We start from the raw sequence: 23093 nt of genomic DNA, 5'->3' as shown, positions 1-23093 counted from the left end.
GACGTGCTGACGCGCGGGCTCGAGCCGAGGCCGATTCCGCGCCCGCCATGGCCGACAAAATGGATATGTCTCTGGACGACATCATTAAACTGAACCGGAGCCAGCGAGGCGGCCGCGGCGGGGGCAGGGGCCGCGGCCGGGCCGGCTCCCAGGGCGGCCGCGGAGGCGGGGCGCAGGCCGCAGCGCGAGTGAACCGAGGCGGCGGACCCATTCGGAACCGGCCGGCCATCGCCCGCGGCGCGGCGGGCGGCGGCGGCAGAAACCGGCCGGCGCCCTACAGCAGGGTGAGTGCGGAGGCCGGGTGGCGGGCCGCGGCAGGGGAACGGGCCGGCGGCGCGGCGCCGGGGCGGGCAGCCAGCCGGCCAACCGGGCTGGAGGGCGAGGGCGCCGGCCGGCCGAGCGGACGGGGAGGTCGCGCGCCGGCCGGGCTCCAAGGCGGAGACCCCGGCGGCCTTTGTCTTGGTTGGGCGCCCGGCCTCATGGCGCCGGGGGCCGAAGGGCCGTTGGCGCGACCGCCCGGGAGATGGGAAGTTAGGTGGAGGGAAGTGAAAAGTTGCGGGACGTGTGGCCCCGACGGTCGGCTGCGGCCTGGAGTGGGCGGGAAGCGGGGGCTGCGGGTCCCTCTACGCGCCTTCCTCCCTGCCGTGATGGGGGAGGGTCTTGCTATGGCCGTGAGGTCGAGGGCTAGCCCTGGAGTGAGACTCACGGGTCTCTTTCTGTTCTTATCTTTACTTTTTATTTAGCCGAAACAACTTCCTGACAAATGGCAACATGACCTTTTCGATAGCGGTTTTGGGGGTGGTGCCGGCGTGGAGACCGGTGGGAAACTGCTGGTGTCAAATCTGGATTTTGGAGTGTCTGACGCTGATATTCAGGTAAGGGACTGGAGCTTCTCGGTGGGCAGGTTACCCCGCACGGAATTGATTGTGGTGTTTGGGACGTAGCCCTGAATCCCCACCCACCTTAGGACAGTGAGCCCTCCCAGGCACCCAAGGGCTAGCCACTGTGCCCTGTAAGGGGCTCCAGGAATGCAAAGGAGAGGTCAAGCTAGAGTTGAAAGTCTGACCAGTGGGTCAGTTTGTGCTGGAAGACAGGCCCCCAGCTTAGTCTGAGGAGCCGCTGCTCTTCGTTACTAAGACGTGTTCGTTCTGTGGATGAAGGCCCTTCGCCTAAGCTTTTCTAACAGAAGCTTGGTTGAATGTGTGTCGTTTCTGTGTTATTGAAAAAACTAGGCTATTTGCCTTCTTTACTTTGTGCCTGTTTTAACGGTTTGTTGGGAGGAGAAAGCCTTTCATTTGTAGAACTGACAAAGCACAGAAGCAGGATGGTGCCAGCATCACTTTGGGTCCATTTGCCTTAAGGCCTATGTCTTATATGGAATTTTGTTCCCTGTTTTATTCTCACTTATTTTCACTTCCTGGGTTTTGTTAGTGGCATAATTCTCGAACTCATCTTTGGTTGAAGCCTCCTTTTCTTCTTTCTTTTCTTTTTTTTTTTTTTCTTTTTTTTCTTTGATTGAACCCCAAAGGCATTTAAATTTGCTTTCTATAATGATATCTTGGGGGTCAGTCCAGGAGATGGCTGGGTCAGGGTACTGGGCCTTCCTGGGTTCAATTTCCCAGAGCCCAGCCACTTTACTTTACCGTGGGAGGACAGAGCAAGGCCGGTGAGCACTCACAGTGTCTCAACACTTTTTTTAAGGTGGTTTCTGGCATCCACTGGAAACCGCTTTTGGTGAACTCCACTTCCCGCTGTGTGCCTGCGGCCGGAGTAGCCCCACACTCTTGGGTTCCCTCTCCAACTCCCAGCCTGCCTGAGGTCAGGGCAGTTTCCATGGCAGCGCTTGACTTCAGGCTTTGCGGCAGGCTTGAGTAGGAGGAGAGGGAAAGGTGAGCCAGAATCTGCCCTGGGGGAGGGGCTGGGTCAGGGCTCCCAGTCAGCGGGCCCTTGGAGCTGGTCCACAAATGGATAGAGCCCCTTGCTCTGTGATCTTGACCTTTGCTGCTTCTTGGCACAGTCCTTGAGTGTGTTGTAAATTTTCCTTTGTTGAAGAAGATAGCGACTTAATCTTGTGCCCTTCACTGGTGGGCTTTGTGATCCTTTACCTGCATCGTGGTGCAGATGTCAGGTCCCCAAGTGGGCAGGAGCCCTCGGGCCCAGCTGCTCTTGGAAATTGTTGTCCCACCTGTCCCATCCCATACCCCAGACCCTACTACCACTGCCCTGCCCCCAACATGTATGTCTGCCTCCCAGGGAAGTACCCCAAAGCAGTTCATACTTCCAGGGAGTGTCCCTGGGGCGCCAGAAGAAAAACTGCTTTGCTGACAACTGCTCTTTCTGACTCTCAGGAACTCTTTGCTGAATTTGGAACTCTGAAGAAGGCGGCTGTGCACTACGACCGATCCGGCCGCAGTTTAGGAACAGCTGATGTGCACTTTGAGCGGAAGGCAGATGCACTAAAAGCTATGAAACAGTACAACGGTGTCCCTTTGGATGGTGCGTTTGGGATTGGCCCAGAAAGGCTACAACACTGTAGGCAGTTTGTGGAGCCTGGGGCTGGCCCCAGCCCTGCAGGAGTAGGACCCCCTCTACCTGAGGACACTTTGCATTCGCCCCTTTGTCTCTCTCTTCCATTCTGCCACTTCTCATGCTGCCCCGTACATCTGGACCAACCTCTTGTGAACCCCCATCCAGCAAGCTACATTCCTCCCCTCCTTCAGCTCCTTCCGGAAGATTCACTTCTGTGAAGCCTTCTCAGAACCACCATAGTACACCTCTGAGTACCGGGCTGTAGTCGTAAAGACAAAGGTACTTTTCCGCTTGTGAGCACCCCGGACACCTGACAGACACCCACCTACACTGGGTGAGAAGGAGCAAGGAGGCGCTGGTGGGGCTGTCGTTGGCAACATTTCGTTCTCCCACCAGCATCTCCAGGCTGTTGCTCTTGTTGGGAGCATTGAGATGCACAGCGCCCCTTTCTAGTGCTTGCATGGAGGCCAGGGTGTGTGCCGCCAGCAGGCCTCAGAGCCCTCTAACAGGAGCTGGTCCTCTTGTGTTCTCTGCCGCAGGCCGCCCCATGAACATTCAGCTCGTCACCTCACAGATTGACACACAGCGGAGACCTGCACAGAGGTGAGTTTGGGGCCTCTGGGCGGGGCTAGCCTGTGGGTGTCCACTTACCCCGCAGACCTTTCCAGGCACGTGAGCAAGTTCCCTTTTTTTGGTAGCATAAACAGAGGCGGGATGACTAGAAACCGTGGTTCGGGAGGTTTTGGTGGTGGCGGTGGCACCCGGAGAGGCACCCGTGGAGGCAGCCGGGGCAGAGGCAGAGGAACCGGCAGGAGTTCAAAGCAGCAGCTTTCTGCAGAGGAATTGGACGCCCAGCTGGATGCTTATAATGCAAGAGTAAGTCCCAGAGGAAGACTGGGTGGGGGCCGGTCAAAGACCAACTGGAGGAGGACCTCATTTTGAGCGAGAACCTCTCTTTCTCTGTTTCAGATGGACACCAGTTAAACAGACTGGCAAATCCGTGCATGGACCAGGACCCGGAAGTCTCGTCCGTGCTCCCTGGTGGGAGGGGTGACAGACTGGGGCTGTGTGGCCAATGATGGATTTGTTTCCTTTATGTTCTAAAATAGGATTTAAAATTCATGTAAAGGTTTCTTTTTTTTTTTCTTTTTTTTTTTTTTTTTAATTCTGAAACAGACCTGTTTTGTACTGAGTTATTTTTGGGATAAATTTTACTGGTTGTTGTTGTGGAGAAGGTGGTGTTTTCACCTTTGCCATAATAAAATAGAAATGTGTGTAGAGCTGGAACTGTTTAATTCATCTCACTCTTGGAGTCCTCACCTGGGCCAGAACTCTGGTGTGGTCTGGCGGGCAGGGGGGACACAGGATCTGAGAGGGAAATGGGGCAGGCCTGCCAGGCACGTGGCACTTGGCCTGCAGGTTGGAGTTAGTCCTGCAGGAGGATGGTGGCTGCCCCTCTCCCATCTCTGTTCCCGCAGATCCGAACTCCTTTCTCTCCACCCCCAACCCCGGTAGGTGGGAGGATGTGGAGCAGTGGTCCTCAGCCTGCAGCTGCCTGTGCACTGCCTGCACAGCCAGGTGAGGGGCGGGGTGGGGTGGGGCGGGGTGCCCTGTGTTTCTGCCAGATTTCATATGGCTTCTGGGTTGAACTGTTCCTTTCCTTCTGATGCTCTGGTTCTCAGAAATGTGATTTAGCAGTTCTGACTTTGCAACATAATCCCCTCATGTTTTTCGTCTTTTGTGTCATCAAGGAAGGAGCACTGTGTTAGGGTGTTTTCTTAGTTGCGTACTTGGTGATGTAGCTAGTGGGAGCTGCGGAAGAATATAACTCGATCTGCAGAGAACTGGAGGGGCTGGCAGACACGGGTGCCCATCTGGACCACTCCTGGGACAGACTAGAGCTGGACAGTGACATCACACGCTCGAACGCCGGTGACCTGCCGTGCAGTTTCTGTGGTTCAGGAGGGGCCGAGATCCCTGTGGAATGCAGGGCACGGACACCCCTTTGTGCCCCCTCTCCTGAGGGCATGCCTGTGAGCTACTCACAGGGTCCTGGTTCTGTGGCTCACAGGTACATTCCGGGGTGGGAGGGGGAACCTTTATCACCTGATGCTGGGTTGGTTAGAACATGGTGATAGCTTTTTGAGAATAGAGACTGTGGGGAGGGGTGGGTGGGGGCCTGCAGAATGGAGCTCAGAGTCACCCCAGCCTTATGGCAGCCATTGGTTCTTCCGGAGGCAGCTGCCATGGTCTGCAGCTCAGGAGGCTTTCAGGCTTCCATGTTTGGGATGGGGCTGGAGTGAGTCACAAGGAAGGGGTGTGATTAAGGGGTGGCCTTTTAACTGTCAGTTACCGAGCTATCACTGCAGATCCAGCGGCTGCCACTTGAGCTGCCTGAGCCATGTCAGGCGCTTAATGGAAAGATGGGTGAGGTGACTCATCCCTGCCCTCAGAGGAGCCCAGTCTAACAGGAAGGGATCGTCCAGGGCCTGGCTTTAGGTGCCATGGTCATGAGGGGTGGGTGTGGTAGAGGTTGGACCATCTGGGCAGAGCTGGGCAGCATCCCTGAGGAGGTGGCCTTGGGCTAAGCAGGCACGTTCCAGGCAAGGAGACTGCTTTCTGGATGTTGGGAGAGGCGGTAGGACATCTTGCTCTGCTCCGCCTGGAAGCTGAAGAGCACCTGATTGAAGGGTGCGCTGGGCCCAGGCCAGAGGCTGTAAATGGTGGGACTAGTGGCCCCTGGGATGGGGAGCCGTGGGCTGTTGGCTCAGGTGTTTGGAGCTAGTGATGGCCAGGATTTGGGGGCTTGTGGGGCATCGTGAGGAGTGGCCAAGGGGTGCTGCATGGGAGGAGGATGTCTTTAGTGAAGAGAAAGTTTCAGGAAGAAAGCAGGCCATGGACAGGGGCCGTGCTCAGTGGTGGGTCCAGGTGGGCAGAAACACCGGATGTGGGTAGGCGTCCAGATGTGGACCCAGACGAGGGTTGCTTTGAGCTGGATGTCTCTGACCTGGAAGTTGGCTTGGGGACACTAGCTGGAGGCGACAGGAGTAGGCAGGGGGTGATGTCATGGTTGCTGGAGGCCTGTGGTGGGGAGGCGACCGAGTCAAAAAGCCTGTGTTTTGGCAGGGAGCTGAGAGAAGCCTCCTCATCATTTTAATCCTCAGTCTTCTTATTTGTGAAATGGGAAACCCCACATTACTTCAAGGGCTGGAGGACCATGTGCTTTGCTGTTCACGTAGGGATACTCTCGGAAAGAAGGGACTGGTGAGTGTGCAGCGGCAGCTTCTGTGCTCCAAGGCGACTCAGGCTTCTGGTCACCTGAGGGCAGTGCTGGGTGTCCCTGTGATAGTCAGCACTTCCCCCAAAATACTGGTCGAATGAGTGAAAGGATGAAATAGACTTGGTGCTCTTGCACGTTTTCTCCTTCATGTTCTTTGCTCAGACGCTGGATTGCAGTCTCGCAGAACGGGTGGATGGGGCTGCCCCTCTTGCTGGGTCAGGCCCCCACTGGGATGTGCCCCAGCCCACCTCCCACCATGTGGTATGAGTGGAAAGCTCAGTGATTGGTCCAGGAGTGGCAACACGCCTCGCCTGGCTGGTCAGTTAGTCTTTAGGATTTTCAAAGGTGTTGAGAAGAATGCCAGCGCCAGGTAGGGTGGCACACCCACAGGGACTGGGGCTTCTGGGCTCTGATGGGATGCTCAGGTGGAGAGGAGCCACTCAGCTCCTGGGTGTGTTCCTGACATTTGCTTGGTTGAGCAAAGATACACGTGGTTTACAGAGCAACGTGGATAAGGAGGAACAGCCCTGTTCCTTGGCAGGTGATGGGAAACCCAGCAGGAGCCAAGGTGCCAGAGTCGTTGAACAGTTGTCACACTTAGACATGGTTTGAAATACCAGAAGAGGAACGTTGCTGTGTCTGTGCTCAGCAGCAGTTCTCTAAACAAGGGTTTTGTTCTTGCATGCAGGGAGCTGAGGCTCTAATACAGGAAACAAAAGTGAGAAATTATAGTACAGTCTAACAGCTACAATAGAAATAAGTGAAAGAGAACATAGAGCATTTGTGTTCTGCTGGAACGTACATTCCAATGGGGGAGAGGTGGGAAAAGTGAAATACAGGATGTCAGGTGGTGACAAGGCTGTGTAGGAAAACAAAGCAGAGGATGGTAAGGAGTGGGGAGAGGCCTTTGCTGATGAGGTGGAGGTGTGAGCACCTGGATATTTGGAGGGGAGCCTTGCTGGCAGAGAGAAGAGCAAGTGCAAAGGTCCTGGGGTGAGAACGCCAGGACAAGCCAGAGCCTAAGCGTGGCTGGGTGGAGGGGGCAGAGGTTGTGGGGCCTCACTACTGGCTTCTGTGCTGGACTTTGAAGGAAGTAGCCCTGTGGGGGCATCTACCAGAGGTGCAGCTTGGCTTGAGGAGGGGCCGCCAGGGCCTAGCATTTGGAGACTGACGTGGGTGACATCCATAGACAACGACTGAAAAAGCAGAGAGGATGGAGTAGGCTTTTGTGTTTTTGTTTCAATGTGTATGGAATGTGAAGTACTCTTAAAAGCACTAGTTTTTTAACTGAAAAAAAAAAACACATTCAGTCAGTACAAAAGGGTAATGATGTAAACAATCACCTTCCCAACGTTGTCCAGACGAGACCCTTGTTACTTTAGGATTTTTTTTTTTAATGAGAGCTTTATTAACGTGTAACTGACATACTATAGAGCTAACCCAGTTACAGTAATTTTACTACATTCACAGAGTCACAAATCCACTACCACATTCAAATTCCAGAATATTCTCATTACCCCAAAAAGAAACCCATTAGCTGTCATGCCTCAGTTCCCCTCTCTTAGCCTCCACTTGTCCACTTTCCGTCTCTGTGGATTTGCCTGTTCTGGACATTCATACAAATGGATTTATACAATATGTGACCTTAGTGTCTGGCTTCTTTACTCAGCATAATGTCTTTGAGGTTCATTGTTGTTATAGCCTGTGTTAGTATCCAGTCCTTTATCTTGCCAAATATCCTATGGTGGTTATTTCACATTTTGTTTTATCCGTTCATCAGTTGATAGATATTTGGGTTGTATCTACTTTTTGGCTATTGAAATAATGCTGCTGTGAGCATCTATGTACACATTTTTATGTGGAGGTAGTTTTCAGTTCCTGTGGAGTGGAATTGCTGGGTCATAAAGCAACTAAGTTTAACTTTTTGAGGAGTCGTGGATCTTTCCACAGCAGCTGCACCATCTTGCATTCCAGACAGCAGTGATAAGGGCTCCAACTTCCCCACTTTCTTGCCAGTAGTTGCCGTCTATTTTTTTATTTTAGCCATCTATAGGGTGTGAAGTGGGTTCTCATTGTGGTTTTGCTTTGCAGTTTCTTTTCTTTATAATCTTTCTTTTTTTAAATGTCTGGATTGAATAATAGTTATCATGGATAACACGTTCCTCCCTGGACAATTTGGAGGCCTTTCCTTGCAAACACTCATAGCCTAAATGGAATTGAATGTCCTGTTACTATCACCAACATTCATCACATTCAACAAAATAAAATCGTAAAAGGTTGATTTAGTTGAACGTGAGTACCTGTACTCCAGTTTTATAAAGATGAATACAGAGATCTCTTTATATTACCTGTATTCTTTAGATTTTATAGAAATGCTCAATCAGAAATGATGTGATCTTCTTGAAATTGACATAGCTAGCATCTTCCCTAATCATTTCTGTTAAAGTCGGCTTATTTCTCCGTTTAACTGTGCATGTTCTTAAGTGTCATTTTGTAATTTTGATATTCAGATTTATAGAAAAGAAGTGAAAATCATACAAAGAATTCCTGGATCCTCACCCAGACCCCCAGATGGAACCCCGTTCCTTTTCATTCTCTGTTTCTTTCTGAACTGATGGAGAGTAAGTTGCAGCGTGATGCCACTATACCTCTAAATCCTTCCACGTGTATGTCTTTAAAAACAAGGACATCATCTTACATAATCAGACCTTAACACTTGATAACAATACCGTTATCTGAACCACAGACCTTACTCAAGTTTAGCCAGCTGACCTAATAGCCTGTGTTGTAAATGCTTTCTCTGGTTCACATGGAAGAGGAATGCCTGGGCCACTGCCTTGAGCTAAAGATGTCTGTAGTCGCCTGTAACTGGTAGTACTTAGCCTTTTCGTGTCTTTCACGACCTTGACACTTTTTGAAGATCAGTCTCATTGGGGATTGTTTTGCTTCGTTATGATTAGTCCAGGGTTATGTATTCCAGGCAAGAATACCACTGAAAGGGTTTCCCGTGGGGTACAGCATGGTGGTCTATCTGTCTCATTACCCATGCTGTGACCTTGCTTGTGTGGTTCAGTAGGAGCTGCCAGGTTTCTGGACTGTAGCATTATCCTTCTCCCCTTTATAAATTTATTGGAGGAGAACTTTGAGACTAAATGAATACTTGTTTCTCACCTCATTTTGCCTGCTGATTTTAGCATGCTATGATGCAATAATTATTATGGTGTTTAATGGTGAGTTTTTTACATTTCCCCCATTCTTTCAACATTAATTGGAATTTTTTTCTAAGAAAGAGCAGTCCCTTCACCATTTATTCGCTTATATATATCAGTATGGACTTGTGGGTATGTATTTGATTCTATGAGTCATAATCTGATAACTGTTAAACTCTGTTGCTCAGACTGTTAGGATTCCTCCTGTGCCCTTTTGACATGCCGTGTCCGTTTTTTTTTGGCTGCGTTATATGCAGCATGTGGGATCTCAGTCCCCCAACCAGGGATCGAACCCATACCCCCTTGCAGTGGAAGTGCAGAGTCTTAACCGCTGCACTGCCAGGCAAGACCGCCATGTCCTTTTTAAAGCACGTCCTGACTTTCTGGCCCCAGGAGAGGCTCGAGGCTCACCTTCTAGTCCCTGGCTCCTTTCATGGTGACTGTATTTAGCAACCAAGATCTGGATATTGGGTGTGCTCTTTGCTACTGAGCTGTTGTTGCATCTGAGCCCTCTCAGGACAGAGCTAGGAACTGTATATACTAATTCATGCATACGCATCTATATTCACTTCTGTATCTATTTAGCTGTATATATGCATTTTTAAAAACCATGAGTTCATACTGATATCTCTGATTCCAACCCAATTCCATAGGATTCCTTCTCACTTCCCCTTATTTGTAAATTCTTTCCCTGACAGAAACGTGGCTCTCATTATCAACATGATATTTGCTTATATGATGTAAATCCCTTAAGTGTCCACCTAACCTGATTTTAGAACTCTAACATATAGTCCTGTGAGAAGCATTTACTAACTAGGGTACAGAATTGGGTTCTTCTGTGAGTTGAGGTCAACGCATAGAAGAGTATCCAGTGAGAAAGTACTGGTTTCCAAAGTTGCTTATGCGAGTCCTTCTCTTCCACCCCCTTCAGTGTAATTTGTACTATAGTTAGTTTCTTTTGTTACACTTTGCATTCCATTGTGGCTTCCTCACATACCCTGGTTGATTTTTTTTTTTGGTAATTTACATATATTGTCATGGAATTACATATGATTGTATAATTTTCATAAATGTTTATATGGCTTACATTAATTAGCTGTTATTATTAATGAGTCACCCTGGGATCAACTGACCATTTAGGGGAAAATAGCAATAAATAATATATATCATTAAAGATTTTAATATAAAAATAAACCATCAAAGTACCAGGAGGTAATCTCATATTAGTTTTATTTTTTTAATTTATTATTTTAAAATTTATTTATTTTAGGGCTCCCCTGGTGGCGTAGTGGTTGAGAGTCCGCCTGCTGATGCAGGGGACACGGGTTCATGCACCAGTCCGGGAAGATCCCACATGCCGCGGAGCGGCTGGGCCCGTGAGCCACGGCCGCTGAGCCTGCGCGTCCAGAGCCTGTGCTCCGCAACGGGAGAGGCCACAACAGTGAGAGGCCCGCGTACCGCAAAAAAAAAAAAAAAAAATTATTTATTTTATTAATTTTGGCTGCATTGGGTCTTTGTTGCTGCGCGCAGGCTTTCTCTAGTTGCGGCGAGCGGGGGCTACTCTTTGTTGCAGTGTGCAGGCTTCTCTTTGCAGTGGCTTCTCTTGTAGTGGAGCATGGGCTCTAGGCGTGCAGGCTTCAGTAGTTGTGGCACACAGACTCAGTAGTTGTGGTTCTCGGGCTCTAGAGCGCAGGCTCAGTAGTTGTGACGCATGGGCTTAGTTGCTCGTGGCATGTGGGATCTTCCGGGACCAGGGCTCGAACCCATGTCCCCTGCATTGGCAGGTGGATTCTTAACCACGGCACCACCAGAGAAGCCCGATTCTCATTAGTTTCAAATACATCAGCTTGTGTAAGCTAGGCCAGAGTTAATTTTTATGTTATCTATGTGGGTTGTACAAACAAATTATAAAATGTTTTAGCATGTTAATTAATTGTAAATTAATATCTGTATATAAAATCAATGTGAGCATTCCAGTTTTTTTAAATGTACAAAGCCATCATAAACAAGCCATTCAAGTTACCATTAATGCTTTCATAGAGTTAATATTTCTTTCTGGGTTGTTTTCTTTTTTCTTTTTTTTTTTTTTTTTTTGGTCCTTGTCAAATATATAAACATCCAAGAGTTGATGATGATACTTAAAAAAATCTAATGTTCACATCTGGAGATTACTTTGGCACTAATTCATTCTAAAAATTGACAAATAAAAGCGAAGGAACAAACATTTAATGTTTTTTTCTATACAAACTGTAATTTGAAGGGATTAAATAGCTGATGACTGGAGGTTCTTTTAAAAGAATTCCAGCTAAGAAATGCAGAAATGTTAGAAAAATCACCATTTTGTGATACCTAATAAAATGTTGCATGTTGGGAAGGGTCCTCAGCAGCTGATGTGGTGATGGATGATGGTGGACCAGGCAGCTCCTGGAGCCTACTGCACCTCACTGCAGGTGGGACCAGCAGAGAGTCCCCTGAGATGAAGCACTGGGAAGCCCACAGCACCTCCCGAAATTGACCTGGGGCTCATCCCCCCTGAGATGTAAGGGGAATAGAAGACCACACCACACTACACCACACCTAGAGGATTCACCTAGCAAATCCAGAAGTGCCCACGGGAAGTTCTCACCACAGGTGTCCTGGCTTCCTCCCCACCTAAGTGCCACAAGCATAGAAAAGGCATCAAAAGTGACTGTGGTATAATAAGTAGTAAATTGATCTTTCTCCCTAGTTCCTGGGACAGAGCTCCTAAATCCCTTGGAATTTCCAGAATGATAGGATCGTCTTTTGTTATTCATAACAAGGCCCTTTCAATTCATGTTAATGAATGACTCTTGGTCGGCCCCTGGATAGTTTCAGGCTGGATGCTAGTCACCAGAAAGACCAAGACTTGATTACTGGGTTGGAACTCTCAGCCCCACCCACCCACTATCCCCTGACCTCTGGGGAGGGGAGAGGGGCTGGAGATTGAGTTAATCACCAACATTCAAATATTTAATAAGAACCCCCCTGCCAATGCAGGGGACACGGTTTGAGCCCTGGTCCAGGAAGATCCCATATGTCATGGAGCAACTAAGCCTGTACGTCACAACTACTGAGCCTGCACTCTAGAACCCGAGAGCCACAAACTACTGAGCCTGCATGCTGCAACTACTGAAGCCCGCTCGCCTAGAGCCTGTGCTCCGCAATAAGAGAAGCCACCGCAATAAGAAGCCCCGTGCACTGCAACAAAGAGTAGCCCCCGCTCGCCGCAACTAGAGAAAGCCTGCACACAGCAATGAAGACCCAAAGGCAGCCAAAAAAAACTATATGATGCCATCATTTTAGGACATTAAATTGTCAAAGATATGTTCTTTTAAAAGATTAACACAAGCTTTTCTTGGAAAGGGTAAAACCAGGAATTTTCATAGAGGTGACATGATCCTACAGGTACAAAATCTTAAGGAATTACACAAACTTTAAGAACTAGTAAATGAGGGCTTCCCTGGTGGCGCAGTGGTTAAGAATCCGCCTGCCAATGCAAGGGACACGGGTTCGAGCCCTGGTCCGGGAAGATCCCACATGCCGCAGAGCAACTAAGCCCATGCGCCACAACTACTGAGCCTGAGCTCTAGAGCCTTCAAGCCACAGCTACTGAAGCCCGCGTGCCTAGAGCCCGTGCTCTGCAACACAAGAAGCCACCGCAATGAGAAGCCCGCGCACAGCAACGAAGACCCAACGTAACCATAAATAAATAAATTATTAATTTTAAAAAAAAGAACTAGTAAATGAGCTTAGTAAGGTTGCAGAATATAAGGATATAACATCAATACACAGAAGTCAACCAACAATTCAAAAATGAAATTAAAATTCTATTTATGTCAATACAAAAAAGAATAAAATTGGGACTTCCCTGGTTGTCCAGTGGTTAAGACTCCGCACTGCCAGTGCAGGAGGCATGGGTTCGATCCCTGGTCAGGGGACTAAGATCCCACATGCCACTCCATGTAGCCAAAAAAAAAAAAAAAAAAAAGGAACAAATTTAACAATAGAAGTGCCAGACCTGCACACTGAAAACTGAAATACTGCTGAGAGAAACTAAAGATTAAATAGTTGTGTGGGGGTGGGGGAGGGACAGACTGGGAGTTTGGGGTTAACTGTTACAGAATGGATAAACAAGGTCCTACTGCATAGCACAGGGAAGTATATTCAATATCCTGGGATAAACCATAATAGAAAAGTATATAAAAAAGAATGTATATATGTGTATAACTGAGTCACTGTGTTGTACAGCAGAAATAAACACATTGTAAATCAACTATACTTCAATTAAAAAATTAAAGGACTTCCCTGGTGGTCCAATGGTTAAGACTCCCTGCTTCCACTGCAGGAGGCACGGGTTCAATCCTTGGTCAGGGAACTAAGATCCCGCATGCCACAAGGCATGGTCAAAAAAATTTTTTTAATAAATAGATGCGTAGAAATCTCATGCTTTGGGTTGGAACATTCAATATTGTTAAAATGGCAATTCTCCCCAGATTGCTCTATGAGTCAATGTAATCCCTATCGATAGGTGCTTTTGTAGAAATTGAGAACACATTTTTAAGATTTATATGGAAATTCAAAGGACCTAGAATAGCCAAAACAATTCTGAAAAGAATAATAAAGTTGGAGAACCTACACTACCAGATTTCAAAACTTACAACAAAGCTACAGCAATCAAGAGGTTGTGGCATATAGATTAAGGAACAGAATTGAGTCTATAAATAAACCCTTTTTAAGTTTATGGTGAATAAAATTTCAACAAACGTGTGAAGACAGTTCAGTGGGGAGAATTATTAGTCTTTTCAACTCTTGACACGTGTTATACACAAAAATTAACTCAGAATGGAGTACAGACCTAAATGGAAGCTGAAATTATACACATAACAGAAGAAAATATAGGAGAAAATCTTTACAACTTTGGCTTAGGCAAAGAGTTCTTAGACACAACATCAAAAGCATGAGCCATGAAAAAAAAATTGATGTTAGAATTCCCTTAAAAGGTTTTGCCCTTCAAAAGACATCATTAAGAAAAAAAAAGTCACAGAAAATATATCTGACAAAGGACTCCCATCCAGGACCCATCAATAGTCTTACAACTGAATAGAACAACCAAACTTAAAAATGGACAAAAAAACTTAAATAGATGTATTACCAAAGAAGACTCTTCAACAGGGAAATGCAAATCAAAGCCACAAAGAGACACCGTGTCACATCCACTAGGACAGCTTTAATCAAAAAGACAGACAGGGACTTCCCTGGTGGTGCAGTGGCTAAGATTCCGCCTGCCAATGCAGGGGACACAGGTTTGAGCCCTGGTCCGGGAAGATCCCACATGCCATGGAGCAACTAAGCCCGTGCGCCACAACTACTGAGCCTATGCTCTAGAGCCCGTGAGCCACAACTACTGAGCGCATGTGCCACAACTACTGAAGCCTGCATGCCTAGAGCCCATGCTCCGCAACACTAGAAGCCACCGCAATGAAAAGCCCACCTGCCGCAACGAAGAGTAGCCACCGCTCGCCGCAAATAGAGAAAGCCCGCATGCAGCAATGAAGACCCAATGTAGCCAAAAAAAAAGACAGACAATGCCAAATGTTGGCAGGCTGTGCCCAACTGGAACCTTTTCACATTGCTGAAATGTGAAAAGGTGCATCCCCACCTTGGAAAACACAAGGAATTTCACACTTGGCAATCTACCCAAGACGAACAAACGTTCATGCAAAGACAGCAAATGTTCACAACAGACAAAAAGGAAACCAAAAGTGCATCAACTGACAAGTGAATACAAACAGAATATGCTCTACTTATACAATAAACAGGAGAAAATGTGCATTCTACGCTGTAGATGGACTGCAAAACATTAGGTGAAATCACAAGACACCAGAATACTATATATTGTGTGATTCCACTTACAAGAAATGTCCAGGAAAGACAAATTTACAGATGCACAAAGCAGGACAGTGGTTGCCAGGGTCTGCAGGGGAAGGGGGGCTAGAGTGGGCATCAACTACAAATAACTCAAGGGAAACTTTCTTGGCATGAGGATTATGCACCTCTACAAATTTACTAAAAAATTCTTGAATTGTAAACTTTCAATGGGTGGATTTTGTAAATTATACCTCAGTAAATCTGCCTTTCTATGTCATTAAATATTTTTATTTGAATAATATAAGAAGTTTTAATTAATCACAGGGTTTTTTAAATTAATATATATTAATATTTACTACAGTGTAGATGTTCTGGGGCTGCTCAGTGATCTGCTCTGCTTTTCAGATCCCTGTTAGGAAAACGTTTGATATTGTAAAAGTGCCGAAATAAATGTCCTTGCAGCTAAACCTTTGCACACAGCCATGGTTCTTTCCTCAGAATTCTGTTAATTCTGTTAAGGTTCAAGGTGTACTTTCATAGCCCTCCCCAGCCCCGCTGGGCGTTCCGGGTGTGGCCATGCGTGTCACATCTTTGCTAATTTGATAAAAGGTTCAAAGCAGCGTCATTCCTCCCTTGTGATGGTGCAGAAACACGTCACATTCCAAGGGGTCCAGCTCCTGCAGGTCCAACCTGTACCTACGGAAAGGATGAAGGGCAGGGACACAATGTCAGCACTGGGTATGGTGTTGCCAGCCAGTCCCAGTTGTGGGAGACGCTAAGGACCAGTGATCCTGGTCCTTCAACAGGACACTGCACGGAGCAGAGAGGATGATCCTATTAAAGAAGACCCTAGGGCTTCCCTGGTGGCGCAGTGGTTGAGAGTCCACCTGCTGATGCAGGGGACATGGGTTCGTGCCCTGGTCCAGGAGGATCCCACATGCCGTGGAGCGGCTGGGCCCGTGAGCCATGGCCTCTGAGCCTGCGCATCCGGAGCCTGTGCTCCGCAACGGGAGAGGCCACAACAGTGAGAGGCCCATGTACCGCAAAAAAAAAAAAAAAAAAGAAGACCCTAACACAACTAATGCAATGTATGAAGCTCTAACAAAAAGTAAAAGAACTCAGTACAATCAAGGAAAATATTGGTTAGATCTTTAATGATATTTAAGAGTTTGTTATATTTTCTTGGTTGGTATTCCAGGTACCTACTGCTCTTTAAATTACTCCAAAACGTGGTGTGAAACATATTTTACTATGGTCACAGATTCTGAAGGTTAGGGAGTGAGACAATTGTTTTGTCTGGTGCCACAAAGCAGGTCTTCTGGGTCTTCAGCTCCAATTTTCAGATTGAGAAGCCACACCCCCCAGCCTCACCCTCACCAGAGTCTTGACCAGAAGCCATGATGGGATGAGACTTCTGGGGGTCCTGGGAGGCAGAGAGTGTGTTTTACACAAGAGGGTCACACATCCTTTGTTTCTATTCCCGTTGAGAGGTGGAATCTAACTCTGTTATGATGTGATTTCTTTTCTGTTATGATTCCTACTCATCTTGTGTGAAACTTGTAGGATTTAAGCTATTGTTAAGACATGTTATGTAGCTCAAAATGGAGTCACACTGGCCAACGTGAACGTCCATGTTAATTGTTTTGAAATGTCTGTTGTAGCACTGCAAGTATCTTAAGTGATAAACTAAGAGTGTTACTTTAGATAAGAAGTTTGATGGATGATATATGTCACTGGAAGAGAAGGAACAACTGATAGAGTGAAGACCCCTCCCCCAGGGGGTAACTGTTGCTCCTTAAGAGACCACTAAGCCCAGTGACTTGAAGACTCTTCCCTGAAGGACCCGACTCCATGTTGTTGAGAGCTGTTCCAGCCTTTTGAACGTTGCCAGAGGCCCTGTCAGAGCAGAAGGCAACTTCCCATTCACACTTGTCTCAAGACCTGTGGCCAGACCAGAGATGCTGCTTGTGCTGAGACGCCTCCTTCTCAGACTTCTTCTTGGAGTGGTTCATTACCCCCTTTTCCCTACTTTGTAACCGTGTGTAATAAACTGAGTGATTCGTGAATTGAATGTTGGCTACTGTTCCCTACATCTCCACTCCTGATTCTCACCTGCCCTCTGCTAGGCCGTGCCCTTCCTTCACAGTAGAAAGGCCTCTTGGAACATTTGCTCTTGGAGTCCAGCGGCCAAAATCCCATGGGAGTTGTGTGGGCGGTCCTCGGGCCAACAGCCCAGGCTGTTGAAATGGGGCCATCTTGACGGCCAGTCTTCATGGCCAGTCTTTATGGCTGCAGCACGACCAAGCTGATTACAACTGCACGAAAGAAAGCCCAGCCCTCAGCCCACAGAATAGGAGAGAACCATAAACCGCTGCTCCAGGCCACTGCATTTGGTTGGTTTGTTTTTAGGCTGCGCCAAGCAGCATGTGGGAATATTGGATCTTAGTTCCCCGACCAGGGATCGAACCCATGTCCCATGCAGTGGAAGCGCAAAGTCTTAACCACTGGACCTCCAGGGAAGTCCTGGAGTGGTTTGTGGGATGACTGTACTGCTATTATTTACTCCCAAAGGATCCTTTTCTTTTTTTAATTTTTTTTTGAATATTTATTTATTTATTTATTTAGGCTGCGTTGGGTCTTCGTTGCTGTGCAAGAGCTTTCTCTAGCTGCCACGAGCAGGGGTTACTCTTCGTCACAGCGTGCGGGCTTCTCACCGCGTCGTAGGCTTCTCTTGTTGCAGAGCATGGGCTCTAAGAGCGGAGGCTCAGTAGTTGTGGCGCAGGGGCTTAGTTGATCCACGGCATGTGGGATCTTCCCAGACCAGGGCTCGAACCCGTGTCCCCTGCATTGGCAGGCAGATTCTTAACCACTGCGCCACCAGGGAAGTCTGGATCCTCTTCTTTAGAAATAGCTACATGCTGAAATATTTATGACATTTGACGTTTGCTTCAAACTTGCTGCATGTGTTAAGGAAATGAGGGCACACATGACACAGGATTGGACACGAGCTGGTGGTTACCTGTTGAAGCTGGGGATAGGTCCCCTGGGCTTCATAATCCCATTCTTTCTAGCTTGGTCCATGTGATGGGCCGCCTCCTTGTCCTCATGCTCCTGTGCTCTCCTCCGGTGCTGTACTGGGGAAGGTCCGTGTGACCAGCAGAAGACAGCAGAAGCGATGGCACTTCTGACACTAGGTTGTAAGGGACACTGCAGGTTTGTTTTTGGCGCTTTCTGTTTCCCTGGCTTGCGTTCTCTTGCTGCACGCAGGATCTTCGTTGCTGCATGTGGACTCTTAGTTGTGGCATGCAGGATCTAGTCCCCCCACCAGGGATTGAACCCTGGCCCCCTGCATTGGGAGTGCAGTCTTGCCCACTGGACCACCAGGGAAGTCCCTCTGTTTCTGTTTCTGAGGCCTCACTTGGGGGACGCCAACTGCCTTATAGAGACGCCAGAAGCTGTGGGCAGCAGGGAACTAAACCCTCCAGCCAACAGCCCACTGCATATCCTTGAGACCAGGTCCCAGGCTCACAGCTGACCACAACTTCACAACACTGGAGCCGGAATCACCCCGCAGAGCAGCTCCCTAATCCTCGTTCAAGATAGTAAATGTTGGTCGTTTTAAGCTGCTAAATTCCAGGGTAGGTTTTTACCCAGCAATAGGTGACTAACATAACAAGTTTGGTATTTTTCAAAAAGCACTTGGGTTATGGGAAAGCAAACTTTTGCTCAACCAGCGATTCAGCAGTGCAGCAGGACAGCTGGCTCTAGCATCGCGGTTTTCAGTGGCAGGAAGCCTCAGAAGCACACACCGAATAAATACCATACTGGAATGCTCTGTCTTTGGCCAACTCAACTTCCTACACGTAAAGGGGCCAGTGAGACTCTTAGATACAGAAAACTCGCAAATACTCATCAAAAGTTAAGACATTTCGAAAAGATACCAAGGTCAGTATTTCGCATTAAGTTCTATGGCCTAAAAGGCCCTCCTACGCGCAATCTAGGGGTGTGTGTTTGTGATGACTCTGGTGTTGAACATTTGGGGGCTCAGACCCCGCGAGGAGGAGGAGGAAGTGGGGTGCTTGGCGGGCATTGGCGGCGCGGGCTCCGCCAGGCCCACCACATTGGTCACAAATCATGGGCCCCACCTGGAGCTGCAAAATGCTCCTGGGTTGAGCGCATGGGCAAGTGTCCAATACTCGCCATGCGGCTGGAGAATCCGGGTCGGCCGTGGCGTCTGGGGCAGGAGCTCCTGGCAGGGCGACTTGGTCTGGAAGGAGCGAAAAGCTCGGCAGGCGCACCGATCCCTCTCCTGGAAGGGCGCGCCAGGCCGACACCCGCGGATGAACGTCCGGCGGTAACTTCCAGGAGGCCGGACAGCAGCGACTGGGCGCGAAGGCCGCCTCAGGCTGGACGGCGGCCATCCGCTGACCCCGGCTCCTAGAGGGGACAGGCCGGGCCCGTTTGTCCTCGCAGAATGACGGCTGCATACCCACAGAAGGAGGCGTGGCCGTGGGAGACGCGCCCGTTGACAGACGCGCGTTCCAGCACCTCGCGGAAATGCCACGCCGCGCCCACGTTCCGCGTGGGGCTCAGCGAGACTGTGACACTGCCCCGCCCCTTCAGCTTGCGGGCTGACCCCTGGGGATGCCCGGGTCCAAAAAATGCCTGGGGCAAAGGGCGTAGAAGCCCCAACGGGATAGGCCTCCGTAAACGTCCCCACCGTCGCACCGCCCACGCAGGACGCGCCCACGAGGCCGTGCCCACAAGATGGCGGCGGCGCGCAGACGCCAGGGCCCGCGCGCATGCGCTCTCCGCAGCCCGCCCGTCGCGAGCGGAAGTCGCGTGACCCCGGAAGTGGCCGGCCGGGCGCGCGCGGGCGGGGCGGCAAGGTTCGTCATTCTGTGCGGGAGGGAGCGCTAGAGCGGCGAGGACGATCCTCCGGTGAGCGCGGGCGGCGGGGCTGGCGAGCGCGGTGGGCGCGGCAGGCGGGGCGGCCGCGGGGGAGGAGGCCGGGGCCGCGCCTTTGTTCTCGCCGCCCGCCCCGCCCGCCAGCCCCGCCGAGGGGTCTGCGCCGGGCGGGGGCGGCATTGACAGCGGGCGGTGGCCCGGGCGTAGGGCGGGCCCACGTGCGGGTCGGGGGCGCTGGGATCCGGAGGCGGGGGCTTGGGTGCTGGGGGCGGGATCCGGGGGTTGTGCAGGCCTCTTTTGTGGTCGCCGCTCGTGCCCAGGACCCCCTCCCCGCTGGTGCGCGCGGGCCCGGGCCAGGCCGGACGCCCCTTCCCTTGGGCGGTGAGGTCCCCGCGCCCCACCCCACGCGCCGGGCCGCGCCCGGCCCAGATTGCAGGCCCTGCGGAAGTGCGGGCCGCGCCATCGCACTTAAAGGATCCTGTCGCCTGCGGCCGCGATTGAGTGGCGTTAGGGCGTGAGTCTTCTAGAGGAATTCCAGAGGAAGCAGCAGGGAGGTCTGGAAAAGCGGGCCGGCCCCACCCCGCCTGCGGCGGCCGGGCGGTTCCGGGTCCCTAGCGGCCCTTTGTAAGATCTGATCCTCGCACGGGTCCCAGCCTTGGCTATCTTTACTGGCAACTGGTGGCCCTGACCCACCTCCTGCACCTCCAGGTTAGATCTGAGCGGGTTTCAGATACTCCTCAGGGATTCTAGGGGGTGCGACGGTCATCCTTACCGAAGGAAGCCCAGTGGCTGCCCCATCGCTGCTCCTCGCTTTGTCAGCACTGCTGCGGGCTCTTCTGGGGCAGGGTCCGGAAGGAGGGTCCTGAGACTACCACATGTTTGCAGCGGTTCGCAAATTCTAGGTCGCAGACCCTCACAGTTGGAGATATGGTTGGCAGACACTTAGGATCTCTCATGCCATTTTAGGACTTACCTGTGAGACTGAGGTTGGCCTTGTCATCTGAGCCTTAGGAGAGTCCTGTGTTTGAAGGGTGAGACAGAACTGACCCGTGTCTTGCACAAAGGCTTTGGTTTGCAGCTAGGACGTGTCCAAAGGAACTGGTTAGAGAGGACCCAGCAGGAGGGGTCCCTTGAGGCAAGGGCCTGGGCAGTTCAGAATAAGCAGCAGGACTTGGTCCTGATGTTGCCTGGAGGGACCAGGGTGCTGCTGTTTCCTGGGCAGCAGGGGAGCTGTGCCTGGTCTCCCCTAGGAGCAGGCTGCAGGTTCCATTTAGCTCTGGGTGCTGGACCTGGGGTGGGGTCCCCTGAGGTAGGCAGGGCAAGGAGGTAAGTGTGGCCCCTCTGGGCCTCAGGAGCCAGTGTCTGGGGCCTTTTCAAAGTTCTGGCTGTCGTTGCTTTCCTGTTACAGAAGGTGCACCTCTCCTTGGGCCCAGGTGGGGCTTGGCCACCTGCAGAGATCTGACGCAGATCACCTGGGGGACTTGCAGAGGGGCAGGAGGGGGAACACTGGGTCCCTCCGAGATGCCACAGCCCATGCTACCCTGCCCACAGGTGTCCCAGACCTAGCTAGAGGTGAGTATGGCTGAGCAGGAGCCCACAGCCGAGCAGCTGGCGCAGATTGCGGCTGAGAACGAGGAGGATGAGCACTCGGTCAACTACAAGCCCCCGGCCCAGAAGAGCATCCAGGAGATCCAGGAGCTGGACAAGGACGACGAGAGTCTGCGCAAGTACAAGGAGGCCCTGCTGGGCCGTGTGGCCGTGTCCGCTGGTGAGTGGGCCCTGGTGGGTGTGTGTGGACACCTGTCGCTTTTCTGGATGTTTGCTACTATTTTCCCCACTGGTGAAACTCTAACTTGCTGTCACTTTGCAGACCCCAATGTCCCCAATGTTGTGGTGACTCGACTGATTCTGGTTTGTAGCACCGCCCCGGGCCCCTTGGAGCTGGACCTGACAGGTGAGTGGCATCTCTGAGGTTCCTGGCTGGGGCTGCCTGGCACCCTGCTGCTTCCCCTAAAAATAGTTTGTTGGGGTGCTGGCGCCCTCTTGTGGGGAGCACAAGAAGTGTAGCCAAGTGGTCTTAAAAGGCTCTGGCTTTGGTGTGGTCTAGGTCTGGGTTGGCAAGGCTTATGTGGGGGCGCCGGGTGGAAGGGGCACCCCACCAGGGCCAGAGGCTTCCCCTGGCTGAACCTCCTAGTGTGGCGTTCCTGTCAAATGCAGGTGATCTGGAGAGCTTTAAGAAGCAGTCCTTTGTGCTGAAGGAAGGTGTGGAATACAGGATAAAAATCTCCTTCCGGGTAAGGAGGAGGCTCAGGGAGGTGCCAGGGTCTGGGGCTGGGGATCCTGGCTGAGCCCTGCTTGGGGTGCCTCCTTGCAGGTGAACCGAGAGATCGTGTCCGGCATGAAGTACATCCAGCACACGTACAGGAAAGGCGTTAAGAGTGAGTGAGGGTGGGCGCCAGGCCCGAGCCCCCAGAAGGGAGGTGGCCACCCAGGGGCTCAGGGATCGGGAGGGAGAGAGGAAACACCCAGCTCTGCTCCCTGACTGACGCCTTTTCTGCATCGCAGTTGACAAGACCGACTACATGGTGGGGAGCTATGGGCCTCGGGCGGAGGAATACGAGTTCCTGACCCCCATGGAGGAGGCCCCCAAGGGCATGCTGGCTCGAGGCAGCTACAACATCAAGTCCCGCTTCACAGACGACGACAGGACTGACCACCTGTCCTGGGAGTGGAACCTCACCATCAAGAAGGAGTGGAAGGACTGAGCCGTGGCTGGGAGGTGGGCAGGGCGGGCGGACGGAAGGACGGACATGCCCCTCCCCACCCCTCCCGACCCCAGACCAAAGTGCTGACAGGGCCCGCCCACGCTGCCGCCACTCCCCCTGGTCTGCCTCCTGGCCGGCCTGTCTGTCCCTCCTCCACCCTTCCAGCCTGCTGGCCCCAGCCTCCTCGGTGGTCTAGTGTTGTTGCTGCTTCCGCCTGTGCTGTGGGGAGGGAGGTCTACGCCTCCCCTTCTGTATCCCTTGAGGTTTCCCCACTGTCCTAACCCGACCTGAGGTCCTGGCCAGGGAGCCAGGCATTGCAGAGGGGCTTAGGTCCCCTGGGCCTTCTCTGTTGCCCCACCTCGTGTTCTGGCACGTCCTCCTGGTGGGGGTGGGGTGTACCACGTGGGGCCTCGTTGGGCCGGTCATCCTCCAGCTTTCACTTCTCCCCGGTCAGTCCATCCATCGCTGTCAGTAACCGTCTAACCATGATGCCTTAACATGTGGAACGTGTGC

The 23093-nt window shown here is 50.9% G+C and overlaps 2 protein-coding genes across 4 annotated transcripts; both read left to right on the top strand.

Moving 5' to 3' along the window:
- The first annotated feature begins 32 nt into the window (after positions 1-32).
- On the top strand, positions 33-3807 carry ALYREF (Aly/REF export factor). The gene is made up of 6 exons (XM_082678149.1): positions 33-284; positions 744-875; positions 2349-2496; positions 3069-3132; positions 3228-3405; positions 3499-3807. The coding sequence occupies exons 1-6, from the start codon at positions 48-50 to the stop codon at positions 3511-3513; spliced, it is 774 nt and encodes a 257-aa protein (XP_082534275.1). The 5' UTR covers positions 33-47; the 3' UTR covers positions 3514-3807.
- A 15948-nt stretch (positions 3808-19755) lies between these two features.
- ARHGDIA (Rho GDP dissociation inhibitor alpha) lies at positions 19756-22716 on the top strand. Of its 3 annotated transcripts, none has more exons than XM_082678150.1 (6): positions 19756-19848; positions 21367-21583; positions 21686-21769; positions 22033-22109; positions 22190-22253; positions 22381-22716. In XM_082678150.1, exons 2-6 carry the CDS (start codon positions 21394-21396, stop codon positions 22578-22580), a joined length of 615 nt encoding a protein of 204 aa, XP_082534276.1. In that variant the 5' UTR covers positions 19756-19848; positions 21367-21393; the 3' UTR covers positions 22581-22716. The 3 variants fall into 3 exon arrangements, with proteins under 3 accessions (XP_082534276.1, XP_082534278.1, XP_082534277.1); XM_082678152.1 differs by having other exon boundaries at positions 19814-19848; positions 21376-21583; XM_082678151.1 differs by lacking the exon at positions 19756-19848 and adding an exon at positions 20136-20523.
- Positions 22717-23093: the final 377 nt, after the last annotated feature.

Source organism: Grampus griseus (assembly GCF_964374135.1).
Source record: "Grampus griseus genome assembly, chromosome: 20".
Classification (NCBI taxonomy): domain Eukaryota; kingdom Metazoa; phylum Chordata; class Mammalia; order Artiodactyla; family Delphinidae; genus Grampus; species Grampus griseus.
The sequence above is the reverse complement of the archived record's forward strand: the minus strand, read 5'-3'. Positions and strand labels throughout refer to the sequence as shown.